General features: G+C 49.9%; 3 protein-coding genes across 10 annotated transcripts in view; 1 reads left to right on the plus strand and 2 right to left on the minus strand.

The window, feature by feature from the left end:
• Window positions 1–123: 123 nt before the first annotated feature.
• ESAM (endothelial cell adhesion molecule) lies at window positions 124–9,161 on the minus strand. Of its 2 annotated transcripts, none has more exons than XM_033206684.1 (7): window positions 8,924–9,161; window positions 5,190–5,368; window positions 3,363–3,564; window positions 3,027–3,182; window positions 1,630–1,752; window positions 1,204–1,330; window positions 124–951 (listed from the first exon to the last, which is right to left on the minus strand). In XM_033206684.1, exons 1-7 carry the CDS (start codon window positions 8,991–8,993, stop codon window positions 636–638), a joined length of 1,173 nt encoding a protein of 390 aa, XP_033062575.1. In that variant the 5' UTR covers window positions 8,994–9,161; the 3' UTR covers window positions 124–635. The 2 variants fall into 2 exon arrangements, with proteins under 2 accessions (XP_033062575.1, XP_033062576.1); XM_033206685.1 differs by lacking the exon at window positions 8,924–9,161 and adding an exon at window positions 5,862–6,211 and having other exon boundaries at window positions 5,190–5,771.
• LOC117081386 lies at window positions 8,992–12,275 on the plus strand. Its single transcript, XM_033207202.1, has 4 exons — window positions 8,992–9,079; window positions 9,121–9,314; window positions 11,541–11,579; window positions 11,926–12,275. The coding sequence occupies exons 1-4, from the start codon at window positions 8,992–8,994 to the stop codon at window positions 11,986–11,988; spliced, it is 384 nt and encodes a 127-aa protein (XP_033063093.1). The 3' UTR covers window positions 11,989–12,275.
• Window positions 12,276–13,296: 1,021 nt separating this feature from the next.
• MSANTD2 (Myb/SANT DNA binding domain containing 2) overlaps window positions 13,297–17,101 on the minus strand; it is a 35,644-nt gene continuing 31,839 nt past the window's right edge. For all 7 annotated transcript variants that reach the window (XM_033206682.1, XM_033206674.1, XM_033206673.1 and 4 more), the window contains one exon: window positions 13,297–14,830. Coding sequence is in view for 6 of the 7 variants with exons in the window: in XM_033206674.1 (XP_033062565.1) it covers window positions 13,978–14,830 (853 nt within the window). In the remaining variant the exon portion in view is untranslated. The remainder of the gene's footprint in view (window positions 14,831–17,101) is intronic.

Genomic DNA, 17,101 nt, shown 5'->3' on the forward strand with positions numbered 1-17,101 from the left:
TAGAAGAGCTGCTCTGAGCCTGTGGGGAGAAGCCCTCCCGGGTACACAGCTTGGGAAGGGGTCCGCTTTGCATGCTCCTGAAGCTTAATTTCTAGAATTCTTAGTTTGAAAAGGCAACTTGTGTCTTACCCCATACGTACATTACGTGTCTTTATTGAAATTTGCAAATGAAAACAACACATATTTCATGTTAGTTTTAAAAATACATTCCCTATCCTCTACCCCAGTAAAACCTAACCAAGCCAGCCTGACAGGTTATATCAATACAGGGAGCTGGAGTGGGAGCAAAGGGTGGTGTTAGATAGGGGTGGGGTACAGATCAAGGGGGCCTGGGACTCAGTGACTGGAAGTCTCTGCCACTCACTCTTGGTGAGTAGTTAATTTCAGCAGCTGGCTTCACAGGAGGAGTCAGGGGTGGGTGGAAGCTCCTCCAATTCCAGATCCACTTCCTCTTCTTCTATCTCCTGGACACTTAGGTCTTACTGAGACAGTTTTCCCACAGTAAAGAGAGGTGGGGGCAGAGTACTAAGGGTCTGGAGTGTGATTACTCTCCCATGACTCAGGCCTCTGTGCTAGAGGTGACCCCTACAGGAAGGAGAGACTCCAAATCCTTTAGCCAATGAGTGGCGGGGTCATCACACCAGAGAGCCAGCTTGACTCTGGGCGGGCACCATCACAGGCACAGCACCCATGCGGCTCAAGCCAGAGGAAGAAACCCCACCAGGGATGGGAGATATTGGTTGAGGGTTGGCCCCGTCTGTTGTGGGCAGTCTTGGTGAGGGCAGGGCCTGGCTGGAGAGACTGGGTGTGGGGGTCAATGCACCAGGCCTGGGAGGGCCGTGGGGTGGCCGGAGGGCTCGTGCGGAGGTGACAGAGGAAAGGGTCCCATTCTTGGAGATTGTGTCTGAGCTCTTGGGCCAGGGCAGGGTCCGGGGAGCAATGGCATCCTCCCTAGTCATCAAAGAAATAACAAGAGGTCAGAAGTGGGAGGGGGAAGGAGGAGAGAGTTTCTACATGCTTGGTCTTATATGCCACCTCTCCCTGCACACTTCAATACTCCTTTCCCTCTCCCTTAAAATCTGCCCATAGGAATGATGTTTCAGCCACTGACCCCATTCCAATAGATGAGAGGGGCCTGAATTCCTAGACTCTGTGAGGAGAGCAGGGAGAGCCCCCACTGCAGCAGAGACCAGGGACACTTACTTGATATCATTGGCTGGCTCCTCCAGGGCCTTGCCCCGGCGGTGGTACAAAAGGACCAGCCCAGCCAGCAACCCCAGTCCAACCAGGGTACCCACAACAGCTCCAGCAACCACCGCAGCTCCAGGCCCTGGAAAAAGCGTTGTGTTAGAAAGGGACACCCAGCTGAGGGGTTCCCACCCCTCTCCAGTCCCACTCCCCGAACCCAACTGCCACCATACACATTCCCTCTTTTTCCCTGTCAAGGAGAGGGGTGGCTGTTGAGCAGGAAATGACCAGTCACTGACCAACCATTTGTACAAACATTTGATCAGGGCAAGCTCCATGCCCTGTTACAATGAGAGGCCTCAGCAGACAGGCCTCCTCCCCACTTGCAACCCCTCCCCCACCACTGACCACTCTTCTTAACCACACTTACCCCTCACTGACCTGTGCTCACTTCCAGGGTCACATTACACTGGGCAGTGCCCACCTCATTGTGGGCCTTGCAGACATAGACTCCAGCCATGGAAGAGGAAAGGTTCGTGAGACTTAAAGACCCACGGATGACATCTGTGGACACAATTTAGCCATCAGTCCAGGGACCCTCTTCCCATTAAAAAAAAAAAAAAAAAAAAATATATATATATATTTTCCCTCCTCTGGAATGTCCCCTTTGACCCTCTGGGAGTCATGCTTGTCTATTCCCTGATTGGGGGAGAGGTGTGACAGCTGGGCTCGGCTCCTAGCTGCAGACTGGCTAGTGCAATAACCTCCATTCCCACTCCTCAGTCAGAGCTCCCAGTGGATATCTGACAGGAGGCCGCAGAGAAAGTGGTGCAAAGAGCAACCAAAGCACCATTTTACTTTTATTCCGGCAAGACAGCGTGATGAGAGAGAAAGAACACTGGGGTAGGAACTGGTAAACATGGGTTCCAGAACAGGCCATGTGACTGACTTTAAGCAAGGTAGTTGATATCTGAGGGTCTCCATCTCTTCATCTGCAAAATGGGGACAATATGACCTACCTAATGGTGTTGAAAGGACAATGTGAACTAATCATTGTAACAGTGAATGTTTATTGGCTGCTTACTCTGTGCCAAAGACTACTCTAGATTCTTTACGTGTATGCACTTACCACAATTTCCCAACAAACTTGTGAGGTAATAAAGATTATTTTTTAAAAAGAAAAAGCTACTGTTATAAAAATGGTCATGTGAAAAGAAAAGTAGAAACAGAGGCAAAATGAAAATCCACATTTCCACAACCTAGATCCAACAGTTGCTAACTTTTTGCCATATTTATTTGATTTCTTTCTTTTACTTAGACATTTTAAAGTAAACACTTCAGCATAAATCTCCAAAAAAGAAGTACGCTCTCCCATATAACCACAATAGCATTGCCATGCCTAGGAAATTAATAAAATAACTATCTAAAATCATCGAATACTTCATATTAAAAATGTTTCAGTTATCCCTAAAATATTTTTTTATAACTGGTGTGTTCAGGTCACACTAATGAGTTCAAGCTGATGCGTGTAAAATCCGCATTTTACAAATTTGGGAATGAAGGCACCGAGTCACACTGCTAGTCACTAGAAGAGCTGGAATTTGAACACAGAGACTCCAGCTATAGAGCCCCTTTCTTGACAGTATACACAGTGAACGCACCTAACACAATATCTGCCCTGGCAGGGCATCTTTCTCTGCCTCCATCCTCCCCACATCCTCCTCCTGCTCCCCAGTGCTTGTCAGCATTGGTTCCCCTTTTCACCCCAGTCCCTGTGGTACCTCCCATCTTTCCCCTTCCCCAGCCACTGTCTCGGCTGTTTCCAGAAGTGTCCTCACCTAACACTGGTGCAAAGAAAGTCTGGAAGGATGGAAGCTGCCGATCCCACTGGTATTGGACAGCGGGCTTACTCCTTGGAGACTGGCAACTCAGGGTCACGTTGGCCCCCACACGGGGCACACCCTGGAGACGGCAGGATGGAGGAGCTGGAGGAACTGGGCAGGGGGAGACAGATTAAAACCACAACCAGGAGACCCACAGATCCTCTCCCTCTGCCCTGCATCCTTCTGTCACTTCATTTGTCCCTCCTCCAACGCTTGCCCTTTAGGAGAGAGACTCACCAGACCTCCCAGCGCGGGTGGGGAGGGGTCCGGAAGTCTGTGCTTCTCACTCACCCAGCACATTGAGTTCTAAGGTTTTGATGCTATGGCCGCTAGGGTTGCCTTTTTTGTCTTGCACATTCACGGAGCAGGTGTAGGGGCCCGAGTCTTTCTCCTGGAGACCCTCCAGTCGCAGGGACAGGTTTCGGGAGGGCATGGAGTAGACCAAGGATACTCCAGGTTTGCTTGTTGTGACCCCATTGATGTAGGACAACACCTGGTGTGGGGCATAATACATCCCTACCGTTACTACATGTGTATACTGTGCCTACAGGCTCAGCCAATCTCCCTCCCCCAACTGGCATTCTCCACATGCCCCTCACATGCACCCATTCTTCTAACCTGAACCAGCTCCCCCTTCACCTTTTGTCCCTAGCCCCTCTCACTGCCCCGGACCCTCTTCACCAGAACAGTTCTTGGTTCCCATGCATTGTCTCATCTCCCAGTTGCGGTGTTTAGAAAGGTGACATAATAATGGGAGGAGGGACAATGTCAATAGGAGGTATGTATGCATGCAACTCGGACTGCTGGGGTGCATCCAGGTTTGTAAGACCTGAAACTTACACAACGAGGGGAGGCATCTTTGAGGAAAAAAATATTAAAAATATATTTTAAAAGTATCAAATGAGGCTGGGCACATTGGCTCATGCCTGTGAGCACTTTGGGAGGCCGAGGCAGGTGGATTGCTTGAGTCCAAGAGTTCAAGACCAGCCTGGGCAATACGGTGAAACAGTCTCTACAAAAAATACAAAAATTAGCCTAGCATGGTGACGTGTGCTTGTAGTCCCAGTTACTCAGGGGGCTGAGGTGGAAGGATTACTTGAGCAGGAGAGGTAAAGGCTGTAGTAAGCCAAGACTGCACCATTGCACTCCAGCCTGGGCAACAGAATGAGATCCCTGTCTCAAAAAAATCCAAATGACTTCCTTGAACACAGTTTTCAGGAGTTCTGAACATTGTTTCGTTCTCTTCTGGGTAAATCTGTATTTGGATGTAAACCTGGTGTCAAGACAGATGGGTGGGAGACTGTGAGAGGAGATGGTCTCTTGGTTCTTGAGGTGATATAAAGGGGGGCAAGGTGACAGATGAGAATCATTTGGAAAGAGAAGTGGCCTGTGACTCGACAGTATTCAAAGCAGAGAATGTGAAAGCAGAAATATGCTCTTTTTTTTTTTTTCAGACAGAATCTCACTCTGTCGCCCAGGCTGAAGTGCAGTGGCTGGATTTTGGTTCACTGCAACCTCTGCCTGTGGATTCAAGTGATTCTCCTGCCTCAGCCTCCCAAGTAGCTGGAATTACAGGCAGGTGCCACCATGTCCGACAAATTTTTGTATTTTTAGCAGAGACGGGGTTTCACCATGTTGGCCAGGCTGCTCTCCAACTCTTGGCCTCAAGTGATGTGCCCACCTCGGCCTCCCAAAGTGCTGGGATTACAGGTGTGAGCCACCGCGCCAGGCCAGAAATATGCTTTTACAAGTCGTGTGTGTTACTTCCCCTAAGCGTTTCCCAGTCCTCAACTTCCATTTTTTCCCTCCTCCTCTCCACCCCCATAACCAAGTAAAATGCCTCTCCACTTTCACAGTATTTTGTGTGCTGGATTTTTAGGGAAAGTCGGCAAAAGATAATTGTTTGGGAAGTCTCCCATATCAGAACAAAAACTGAACTGGTGAAGACTTCTGCTCTTCCCTGAAACTCCTTCCGCGGCCCCCATTCCCCAGCCCCGGTTCCCGGCCCCCATTCCCCGGCCTCCATTCCCTCTCTACCCCTCCCACCCCTACCAGCTCTTTGCTTACAACCCCCGCTGGGCGCAACTTGCCGCTGGTTGAGAGGCGTTCCTCCCTCACCTGATCCTCCTTTTCTTTATCTTTGAAGAACCACATCACAAAGGGCACCTCCCCTGGCTGGGCTGAAGACACCTCCGCGTGCAAGGTGTACCACGCTGGAAGCACCACTTCCCCTCCCTCCACCGCCTGCAACTGGTTGGCGGGCAAGTGCAGCTGCAGCTCGGCCCGCGAGGGGAGCGCTGGAGACAAGAGCGAGGCGTGAGTGCCCAGGACCGGCTCCCAGCTCCGCACGCGGACCCTGCCCGACGCGGCTCCACGAGAGAGTGAGGAAAGTCGCTCTAACAGGAAAGAGGAACCTTGCGGGGTCCGGCCCCTGGAGGCCTCAAGGGGTACCCAGGGACCACTGGTTCAGTGTCCTGCTTCCCACTTCATCACGACTTCTTCTCTCCACCGCCAGCCTCTGCGGTTGTAGCGGGGATGGGGACGCATTTCTATGCATTTATTCGTATCCACAGGCGTAGATTTCTGAGCATCAAAGGAAGGGGGCAGATTTCCAGCGAGAAGGGGAAGATATCAGGAGAAAGGGCAGATCGACTGTTTCTGTTGTACCTTCCACGTAGCCCACTTGCTTCCCTAGTTTTCCTGAGCGAGAGCCAAGGGAGAGTAGCGATGCTGCTCAGGGCCGCCAGGGTCCCTCACTCCCGAGTTCCCGACGGGAGGCTGCCTGGTTACCTGTTAACCCTGCGGCTCCTTCTGAACTTGCCAGGAGGTGGAGAGAGCGGAGCGGCCCAGCGCCCAAGCCTGACCCCGTGAATGCGATGCTCCTCGCCCTCCCACGCAATCCCAGAGGCGGGCTTCCCTTGGAAAACGGAGAGTTGAAACCCAGAAATCTCCTCGGAGCCCTTCTGGGGTCCGGGCGATCTGGGCAGAGAACTCTCGGGTGGCAAGGAATTAAGGGCAGCGCGAACGACGGTCTCCGGACAAGTATAAAGCCTCCCCTGAGTGTGTCCGGCACTCGGGGTGGACCGGGGTGTTGCTTTCGAGGAGGGGGCTATTGCTTGCACCACGGCGTCCTGAAATACTCATCCTTTGCCCTTTGGGGAGGCAACAGAGCAGTCAACTGGTAAGCCCTTTGGGGAATAACCCTGGGCTTGCACACGGCCAGGCCTGAGGATGCTGGCTGCTCTAGTCCCGGGCCCTCCTCCTTCCAGGCCTCGGCCCTCTGCCTCGGAGCAGAAGACGCCACCTCTGCGTGGCGAGCAGGCGGCCAAGGCCGCGGGAAGAGGCCGCAGCCAGGCCCCGCTCTCCACCCTCACCCTCGGAGAGCCAGGCTGAAGGCCTCTAAGGCCTGGGAGCCGATCCGGCCAGGATGCAAGCCACCCCCACCGCTTCCCGGCTGCGCCGTACAGAACCCCCACCTCTGTTACTTGGCCTTCGCAGCATCCCCCTTCTCATTTCCTGGAGGATCTCTGTGGTCTGGGCAGGAAATTTGTACCCAGTGATAAGGCAGAAGACAATGAAGGGGGGGGCCCTAGACCGGAGGCTCTACGGGAGGAAACAGTCCCCGCCTCAAGGAGCTGGACGCCCCCTGGGGACCCGGCCCGCTGCTATTCCGCCGAGGCCGGGCACGCCTGGAGCCTGCAGGTGCTGCCGGCTCTTCCCCAGCCTTTCTACAACGCACACCGAGCGGCCAGAAGCGGTTTCCGCCAGGAAACTGCCTGAGGCCCAAAAGAGGCACGCCTTCCTTCACCTTGCGGACCACCAGCGACCTCCCCAAGTCCCACATTTATAATTCCACTTTCCAGAAGGTAGAGGAGAGATAAAAGAGATAGTAACGGACACACTGGGGTCTGGGCACATGCTTCTGGCCCTTCGCCCTGTCAGAAACTAGGAACAGAAGAGGGCCTGAGACTTTTCTGCTCTCTGTCCTGGGTGTCTGCTGGCTCGGAAGTCACCCAACTGGCTCGTTTTCTTCGGTCCCAGGGTCCACGGAGCCACTGGGAGAGAAATGGAGGCTGGTTGGGTCTGAGAGGACACTGGGACAGCCCAAGAAGGGGACCCTTTCGGCCCACAGCCTTCTCCGAGGCCAGCGTGAGGGAGCCGGCAGGGGCCTAAGGAGAGCGAAATGGGCCCGCTCCCCAGGGCAACTATTTTTAGTCTCCGTCTTTCTCTGAGAAACTCCCCCCGCGGGCTTCTCACGCCCCAGGGGCAGCAGCGCTGAGCCGCGGAGGAGCGTGCTGAGGCGGAGAGCCTCCTGGAGAGCCCACAAGAGCGGAGCCGGGCGCCTGCCCGTTGCCCCGCGGTCACCAGTGCCATTTAACCCTCGAGTGGCTGGCGGGAACTGGGCAACCCCCAGGGGGGCCGATAGGAACTTTTGAGCCCAGGTCTTCAATATGACGAATTGAGGCCCAAAGCTGGGGTAGGACAGAGGGTTGCAGATGAGCAGCAGGTGAAGCCTGGGACACTCAGGCAGCCAACTTGAACTGTCCTCCCTCGCTTCAGAGATTCCTCCAGCCCCCACCCCCCACAAGGAAGGGGGATAGAGTTGGGGTGGAGTGCAGAAGGAACAGAGCTGAAGTTGAAGTTGGGAAAGCCGGGATGAGAAGTTTGAGGGATCCTGGAGCAGGCCCACCAAGCCCGGAGGGACAGAAGACTACTGCTGGCTTTGGTGTGGCCTGGGGGGCTGTACTTGAGACCCCCTTTATCCAAGGACTGTAATATTGCATGCCCCAACAACTGTGGAGCACAGAACAGGCAAAAGGGGACACTGGTGATCCTCATCTCAGTCCTCATCATTGTGGCTGAATTTCACTCTACAGCTTTCCAGGCCTTATTTGTCCTAACATCCTCCAACCTGAGAAATGAGTTAAAGTCAATATAGCTAAACGCACCCTTCACTCCCATTCGAGATCCTTGAAGGGGGATGGCAAGAAAGCTGAAGGATAGCAAGTGAAGCAGCTTAAAAGGGCCTAGTCCTGCCGGGTCCTTCTCTCCCAGGTGGAGTTCTGAGCCACCCCAGCTTCAGCTGAAGCCAGCACCCCTGGAGGCCTCCAACGCTTCCCAAACACTTGCTCCAAGGAGGTTCCCTTCCTGACCTTTGGCCACCCTCCTCTCAATTTCCCCGCATCCCTTTGGCTCTGGGAACCAATAGGGGTGGTGGGCCTGGAGAGGGGGAGGGGGTCAAAATTCTATTTCTCTGTGCGTTTGAACCCCTCCCCCATTTCCTGTGTCCCAAATGACCTCACGGTCGTCCTTTTGGGGCACCTCCCTTGATTCCCAGGGCAGGAAGCAGGAGGGAGCGAGAGAGAGGATCTGCGCTGGGGAATTGACACAAAGTGCGTGTGTCAAGCCTGGGGACCAGAGGTATTTCCCCGGGGGATCTTCCTCCTCAGCTTGTATGTGGGGTCGGGGATGAGAGGGGGCTAGAGTTAAGTCCTTAAGCTCTTTAGCCAGTGCCTCATCTAGCGGCTCAGCTCATCCGGCTGTGCTGGGTGGGGGGTGGGGAGTCGACACGGTGAGCAATGGTTCCGATAATTCACCCCAGAGATATCCAGGTCTTGCGAGAGATGCCCTTACCTCCCCCAGCCATCCGCCCCCACACCCTAACTGGGGGCTGTCCCCGCCAAAGCGAGAAGTCAGCGCCAGCCAGTGATGCCCTGGAGTGGGATTAGGAGGTCAGGGGAGGAGGGCGAGTCGTGGGACCCAGTTCCGCAGCAGTGGCCAAAGTTCTCCCTCAGGGTCGCACTCACCCCATCCCGCATCCCAAGTCCCCTCCAGGTCCGGGTTTCACTCACCGAGGGCACTCAGCCCCAGGAACAGAAACCGCAGCAAGTTGGTCACCAGGGGCCCCGGGAGGGAAATCATGGTCCTCCCTGGCCCGGACGGAGTCAGAGGTGCCAGCTGCGGGACGCACGGACCCGCAGGTGTCGAGGCTGCGCAGCGGCCGGAGCGTGCGCGGGAGCCGGGTCGCCGACACCCAGGGCGGCTCCAGCCCAAGTCTGCGCGCCTGTGTGCCGGTGGCGGGGTGGGGACCGACGGCGACAGCGGGGCGGGGCATTCGAGGGGGCGGAGAGGTCGCCGTCCTCCCGGGCGGGGCGCGCGGGGTCCGCCGCCCGGGGGCGCCGCCAGCGCGCGGACGGCGGGACCCCGCGGCCTCTTCCAGGTCTGAACGCAGGGAGGGGTGAGGTAAGCTGTGATGCCCCACGAACCACCCAGGGAGTGGAGGGGGAAGAGAAGTCTCCAGAACTATCCTGAGCCGTAACCTCCCCTTCCGCCGGGGTGGGATAGGAAGGGTGACCAGGAAGGGTGGGAAATTTGGGGACTATCCGAAGTCGGAACCACCCGTAACCCCTGACACGTAAACGCTCCTGGGCTCTGGCTCCAACAACCCGCTCCAAGCTTGGGGGTGCCGCATTCCCGGCCCAATCAGGGCGGCCTTCCTGAAGGAGGAAGAGGGGAGCAGCATTTTCCAGCTGCAGGGAGAGACCGGAGCGCCGGCCGCGCGGGCTCCTTTGTACCGCGGGAATCTGTGGCTTTCCTGGAGGCGGGGCCTGAGCGGCCACCGGAGCGCTGCAGCGAGGGCGACGGCGGAGGCCGCGCGGGAGCCCAGGGCGCGCGGGGAATCTTCACCTGCGGGCAGGAAAAAGCGCTCCGCGAGTTCCGCAGACCCCAACCCAGGGTGCAGGATTACCCCGGCCTGTGCCTCATTCCGAACAGGGAAGGTTGCCACAAAGTAGTCCCAGGAGCTGAGCGGGAAACTGAGGCAGTGTGCATGCTGCTCCCAGCTTAGCCCTTGAAATGAGCGGCGTACAGGCCTGATGTTGACTAGGGAGGAGGGGCGGCTGCAAGGAGGAAGACAGGACAGGCCCTCCGTTTCTTCTTTATACCCCGAATCTTCAGTGCCTCCCATTCCCGCAGTGAAAGGCTCAGGCGCGCGCGCTGATCCTTTAATTCCCGAGACTAGATCTTGTTCGTTGTGAATTGAATTTAACGCCCCCCTCCCCGCGCTATTCGGTCAAAAGGCACCTCTGCGCCCTCTGGCGGCCGCCGCTCCCTTACAGAAAGGCACGCACCTGTTCTTGCTTTTCTGTCCAAAAGCCAAAAAAAAAAAAGAAAAAAGAAAAAGATGCTTCAAACATCCCAGCACAGCTCAACCACCCAGCAAAGGTCAGTGAGGGCAGAAAGCACAACAACGATTTCCTGGCGCTGCCCGCGGCTGTCTGGGAAGAAAAGCAGCCAGGCCTGCGGGATTCCATTTACTGCACATAGTTCTGTTGTTTTAACAGAGTGTAGTCCCTGGGCCCACACCTCACACGAGGTCTTTTTCTACACAGTGCCCCATACGCCCTCTCAGCTGCTTCTTCCTAGTGTGATATGCCTGGCTCCTCTTCAAATACCTGCCATGCAGTGACTTTGAGAAATCCCTATGCAAACACAAAATTGCTCATGCAAACCCTGGAATCCAGTACTTGGCAGCTCAGTGGAGGCAAAGACAACAGGAAGAGATACCTGCCAGTCTCACACTCTTGTGTAGTGAGCTACAAACTTGGACTTGGCCAAGCAGATTGTGTGGTGGGGTTGGGGGCTGTTGTTTGGTTTTCCTATTCCATCACACTCAAATTTTTCTTGGCTTTAGTCTGCATTGCAAACCATCTCTTGTAAACATCCCTCCTTTGTTTCCAGACAAGTCACCCCAAATAAGTAACTCCTTCCAAGAGAGGAAGTACAAAGTCTTTTGGTTCTAACCTAGAAACACCAAGTATCTAATCACACAGGCTGTGCTTATCCTGATCGAGTGATACATAAGGTGTAGCCTCCACATTCATTCCCTGTAGCTAACTTTTCCTTCAGAATCCAGATCCCAAATTACTTCTGACATGGGAAGTAAAGCTGCAACCAATGATTTGTAGTCAGTGAATGTCTCCATGCGACACACGGGCAGTCTCTTCAAGATTCTTTGACCCTAGAGAATTGTCCTCACTATCTCCTGTCTCCTATTTCAGCAATTTCTTTCCTCTGACCCTGAGGCAGTCAAGTAGTAGAAGTTAGCAGAGTAGCTCCATTACTTTGTGAAAGTTTTCGCCAAGATTCATTTTAGGGCGGACTGCTCTCCACCCTGATGTAAATGACACAGATGATCTATGTGTGACCTGGAAACTGCTTACATAAACATGTGTGCAAGAGCTAAGTTCACAGTTTCTTATGTTAGAGACTTGCAGGTCATTCGTGTTTCTTCCGATCACATCTCATCTTAGATTTCAAAAGTAATTCCTAATATTTACCTTTACATTTGAATATACTTTCTCTGTCCCCCTTGAATCAGTTATAAAGCTTCATCAAGGTCTAAATAGTCCATTTCTTATTTTTGGCAATGCTCATAGTTATCTGACATCTTGCTATCTTCTTTTCTAGACTGTTCTGGCCAGAGACTGGAGATCCAGTATCAGCAAGGTACTTTCTTGGTAAACCTCCATTTCCCAATGCTCATCTTTGCCCTCTACCCCCCACCCATCCCAAGGCAAATGGTGAAAACATCTATTGGATCCAGCCTTTGCTATCTTCTCCATGCCGCTCATAGTGGGTCTAGCAATGTCCCATTCTCGGTAATGTTCAGTAGGTCTAAAACATCCTTGCGAAATGTTCCCCAAGTGTTCTGCCCCAGCTAAGCAACTAAAAACAATGGGAAGACGCAGAAAAAAAAAAATGCATAGAGCATAATGTTAGTTTTGGGGCTGGTCAGTGGCAACATTTTAGAGATGCCATGAAGTATTCCTGGTAATAATGCTTGTTCCTACAGCATTTAGCACTGAATACTATGAGATTATGGCTAAAAGATGGTCAAGACTGCCTCAGCCTTTAGGATCAGAATTCTAAGTTCCAAAGAAGAGCAAATTCAAGAGGATTTCCTCAGGCCTCTGCCTATAGATGCTGCCTGGGGAGAACAGGTGCTACACTCAAAACATTCTCAAGATATTTATATTCTCCCTGAACTAGTACCCAACTCCATAACCCCAGACTCAAATAACAGAAATAAAAGCCATCTCATTGATTATAAGCTCTCTAGTTATTACAAATATAAGCATCAACCAACCAACAGGCATCAGAATGAGAAAATCACTGATCTGAGAACATTCCGGCTGCAGGAAAAGAACACTTTTTGTTAATATGCAACTATATCTTCAGTAGTATAGAAAAACGAGAAGAATGAGAGTTCTTACCTGGATTTGCAGCCCACTTTAAGTAGAGTACCTGAGAGATGCTGGGAAATCATAAAGATAAATAACCAATCCAACAAGTTCCTGCCATGAGACCAAAGTGATCCTTGACTACTCTATTAGTAAGCGATTCTCAGCCAAGAGTACTAACCTGTAAGTGGAGTGGTGGTTGGCCCATCAGAAATCTCTGAAAGATCTAAACGTGACAGTTACCTTCCTAATGGACTTATACCTGTCAATTCCCTCTCCTAAAAAAATACTTTTGGGCTGGCCCCACTGGCTCACACCTGTAATCCCAGCACTTTGGGAAGCCAAGGTGGGAGGATTGCTTGAGGACAAAAGTTTGAGACTAGCTCGGTGGAAACATAGCACAATCCCTGTCTCTACCAAAAAAAGAAAAAAAACAAGTGAAAACATTGCTGGTGTGGTGGCACTCGAGCCTGTAGCCTCAGCTGCTCAGGAAGCCTTGAGGCAGGAGGATTACTTGAGCCCAGGAGTTCAAGGCTGCAGTGAGCTATGATTGCATTCCTGCACTCCACCCTAGATGACAGAGCAAGACCCTGGGTGACATAGCAAGACCTTATCTAAAAAAAAAAAAAGATCTTCCTTCCTTTTGAGAGACAGCAAGATTATATCAATTTTCCAGTTGTACTCCTTGAGAGCTGCCCCTGAGTACTGAGTGTAAAAGATGAGGAATGAGTCTTTACAAATTCATGTACTTAGGGTCAAAAGGATTATCCTAGTCATTTTTAAAAGAATCACAAAATGAGATGTCCAGTGACCTTTGGTATTCTGACAATAATGACATTGGTCAGTGAGGTATAGAGAATGAAAGGATGTGAAGATACCCTGCTCTGTTTGTTCTCTTCATTCTTAGCAGTAAAGTCAGAGCACAGCCCCCACTGCCAGTGCGGCCACACTCTGCTACAAAAAGCTCAACTACTACGCCAAGGGGCCAGGAATTACTTTAATTTTTTTTTTTTTTAAAAAGGTTTAAATGGCAACACAACTGTAAAGTTGGTACATCACAGAAACAAAGGTCTTTGCAGGCAACACTGATTGGAAATAGCAAAACACTTGGTTGGTGAAAAAAATGAAACTCTAAATTATATACAATAGTAGCTAAGGGTGATATTGAAAAACAGTCTTTTTAACTGTGAATCAAGATTTAACTTGCCATTATCTATTGCTTATTTATTCAGGGTTGTAAATATTACTTATATAGAGACACAGAGATGTGTAAAAATGAAACATTGTGAAAAAAATACAATTTTTCAATTTCATATGAAACTCAAAGTATAAGTTTTGTCCAATATGGAATGTACCTACATTTGTTTATATTAGGGCTCTAAAATCCATTTAAAAATTGTTTTTCTGTTTTTAAAAAAGAAATAGCTGACCCACCATGCAAGTTCGCTATATATCTTGCTTGCTCAAAATGAGCATTTTCAGGTGAGGTCTGTTTTTTTCTGGCCCAAGTCTACTATGATTCCTTAGAAGTCGTACTGGCCCAACTGAAGAAAGGGTTTCCATGAAGAGTCTGATGGTGGCATCTGGATGAGGGGTGGTCCAGGTAATGGGAAGTGAGTAGAGAAGAAGGAGCTAAGAGCCCAAATCCTTATGAAGGATGACATTCAGTTGTTAAATTTTAAGGGGTATCCAATGGCTTTTTCCAGGCACTCAACTAAAGAGCCTGCAGAAAGAAAATCCCTCTCTACTTCTACAAATTTGATGTAGATGGATTTGGGAGAAACTCCGGGATCCACAATACAGTTCTGAGACAAAAACCCATTAATACCAACCCAATCTTTGCTGAAGGTTTTGGTATTTGCTTGGAAATGTAAAAATAAGCACTGCTGCAGAGTCCTGACCTCAGCAATCCCGAGGTAGCAATAGATAATTCGGGTGGGTTCTATTTCCACCTGTAATGAGGTTTGTGCTGAAAGGGTTTCCAGGTCAACCCGGCCCTCTTTTCCTGGGTCCAGGGAACGCTGCTCCATGGGTGGTGAGAGGGGCCTCTCAATACATTCTTCATAGCCAATGGCATAAAGGCCTGGGCTTTTAGGAATACCCCCAGGCAATAAATATTGAACAACATTCCCACCAGTTGGTTTGGAGTGGGCAATGGGTATCCAGTCAATTTCCATGTGCAGCTCCAAGCACCTAGCTTCGCTAATAGTGATCTCTAAAAATTTGTAGTAAACATTTTTCCAGTTCATTTTCTGCACTCGGGTCATAATGATCCGTCCTTCAGGCTTCTCAGAGTTGAAGTACTCCCGAAGTCGCTTGCCAAGGGGCACCTGGGAGCTGATCTCAGCATAATGGTAACGGATATCCTCTTTCCAACGGGTGTTATAACCAATTCCAAAAATGGCCAGTTTATTAGAAAGATGGAGCCTTGAAAAGTCTGTCCAGCTCTGGAAAAGTTCCCATTTCAACTGTACAGATTCCAAAATCTGCACAATATTCTGCATGATGTCTCTCTTCCTGGAAAGAGAAATAGAAGTCAAATTCCCTAAGTATCTAGAACAGCAGTGTCAGATAGAACTGTCTGTGATGATGGAAATGTTCTGTATCTGCTCTTCAATGTGGTGGCCACTAGAACATAAAATGTGGCTGAGGTATTACATTTTTAATTATATTTAGTTTAAAATTACATTTAAATAGCCACATGTGACTAGTAGCTACTGTCCTGGGCAGTGTAAGTCTAGATAATCAACCTATTAAAACGAAAGAAACCCACCCCTAGCAAGTTTCTAAGAATTAATGATAAACTGCTTTCCGTGACTTCCATAGCCTCACTGTATAGTCAGAATCCATACCTTAGACTCTAGGATTTCAGAAATCTATGGATCATAACATTTTAAAGTGGCTATTATGTCTACGAGGGCCTTCAGACCTAACTACTTACCAAAATAAGGTGAAAAATGCTGTATTTAGAAAAGAAAAGTATCTGGCGTCACTTAAAATAATTAACAGCTTAATTTCTAACCTGGAAATTCAGAAAGTCCAATAATGGGGTTTGTGTGTGCTGTGGGAAAATATACAACTGATTATGACTAATGACCTTTTGAAAGTGACATTTTCGCCGGGCGCGGTGGCTCAAGCCTGTAATCCCAGCACTTTGGGAGGCTGAGACGGGCGGATCACGAGGTCGGGAGATCGAGACCATCCTGGCTAATACGGTGAAACCCTGTCTCTACTTAAAAATACAAAAAAAACTAGCCGGGCGACGAGGTGGGCGCCTGTAGTCCCAGCTACTCGGGAGGCTGAGGCAGGAGAATGGCGTAAACCCGGGAGGCGGAGCTTGCAGTGAGCTGAGATCCGGCCACCGCACTCCAGCCTGGGTGGCAGAGAAAGACTCCGTCTCAAAAAAAAAAAAATGAAAGTGACATTTTCTATTCGTCTGAAATTCATTACTAATCCCAAAATTAAAAGAAGTCAGGTTAGCACAGAATTAAGATCTGGGAATTCAGACAGAAAAGGCTCACATTAGGCTTAGATTTCAAGAGAGTAACATTCAAGATAATAAATTGAGACTGTGCTAGAAAACCCTTTATAAAAAACAAAAGAATTATTTCAATTTTGACTAGTATACTTAACAGAATAAGACAAGAAAATGCTGGAATTTTTTTTTATTTCACAGGTTGCCTAAATCATGTAATTTGTATACATATGAAGCTATAAAGTCTGTTTCTCAAGTACAGCGAAACTTTGATACTGGAAGATTGGCTTGTTAGATATTAACTTGGAAACGAACCATTACCCTCCACATCAATTACAGGTTTAACCTACAAAAACACTCAACCGCCACACTTACATACAATCACACACAGGCAAGAAAAGGGTGTGTGTGTGCTAATAGGTTCTTGAAAAAACGCTCTGCAAGGAGCTCCATCCTTGAGACTTTTCCTGTTACATTCTCATACCTTGTAGGGGAGGAGCTTTGGGAACATTCTGGGGAGGCTTCACATGGCCATTCTCAGTCTGTCCTCTCGCTCTCCTTGACTTCCTTTGCAAGATGGCAAAGAATTAATATTTTGCTATCAGCTGCTTCTTGGAGCTAAGACTGCCCTGAATTTACCATCTATCCTTTAGTTTGTCTTGAAAGCTTTCAAGTATGAGAGTGGTTATCTAGATGAAATCACTACATTCTCGGGGAATCATTCCCCTTCTCAGAAGACACAAAAGCACTTGGTCACTTTTATGATGTCTGACTGTGGTCCTTATGAGGCTAAGACATAGATCATATTTCTGCATAAGTCGATGCTTTAAAGGAAAATTATCTCTCATAGCTACCATCTTTCCCTGCCCTCCTTTGAAATGTTTTATTGATCTTACAGAGGACTATGCTAAGGAGTTGGGATGGAGAGCAGAGATTTTTGTCTGTTATGCTCAGTGAAGTATCCCAATGCCTGACATATAGTAGGCACTTGAGAAACGTGTTGAATAAATGAGCAGACTAGGAGATTAGCTAGGTTCAGCTAATCCCACCTATACCTAAGGAAAAAAAGCAATCCCATGCCCAAATCACGTTATTTTATTCAGCATTCTCATGGCACTAATGCTATAGTCAGACCCTGCAAAGAACCGTTTTAAAGAAACTCTTGGCCTACCCAGACCTTGTTCAGAATCTCTCACCCCGAGAGCTGAAACCTGGAGGAGAGGCAGCACAGGCTGGATATTTCTGCAAAGCCTGTCAGTTTCCTGCCCTGCTGATCTGAGCCTGAAGCTGATTTGGACTCAAGATTCATACCA

The sequence above is a fragment of the Trachypithecus francoisi genome, unplaced genomic scaffold (genome assembly GCF_009764315.1).
Source record: "Trachypithecus francoisi isolate TF-2019V2 unplaced genomic scaffold, Tfra_2.0 Lachesis_group8, whole genome shotgun sequence".
Lineage (NCBI taxonomy): Eukaryota > Metazoa > Chordata > Mammalia > Primates > Cercopithecidae > Trachypithecus > Trachypithecus francoisi.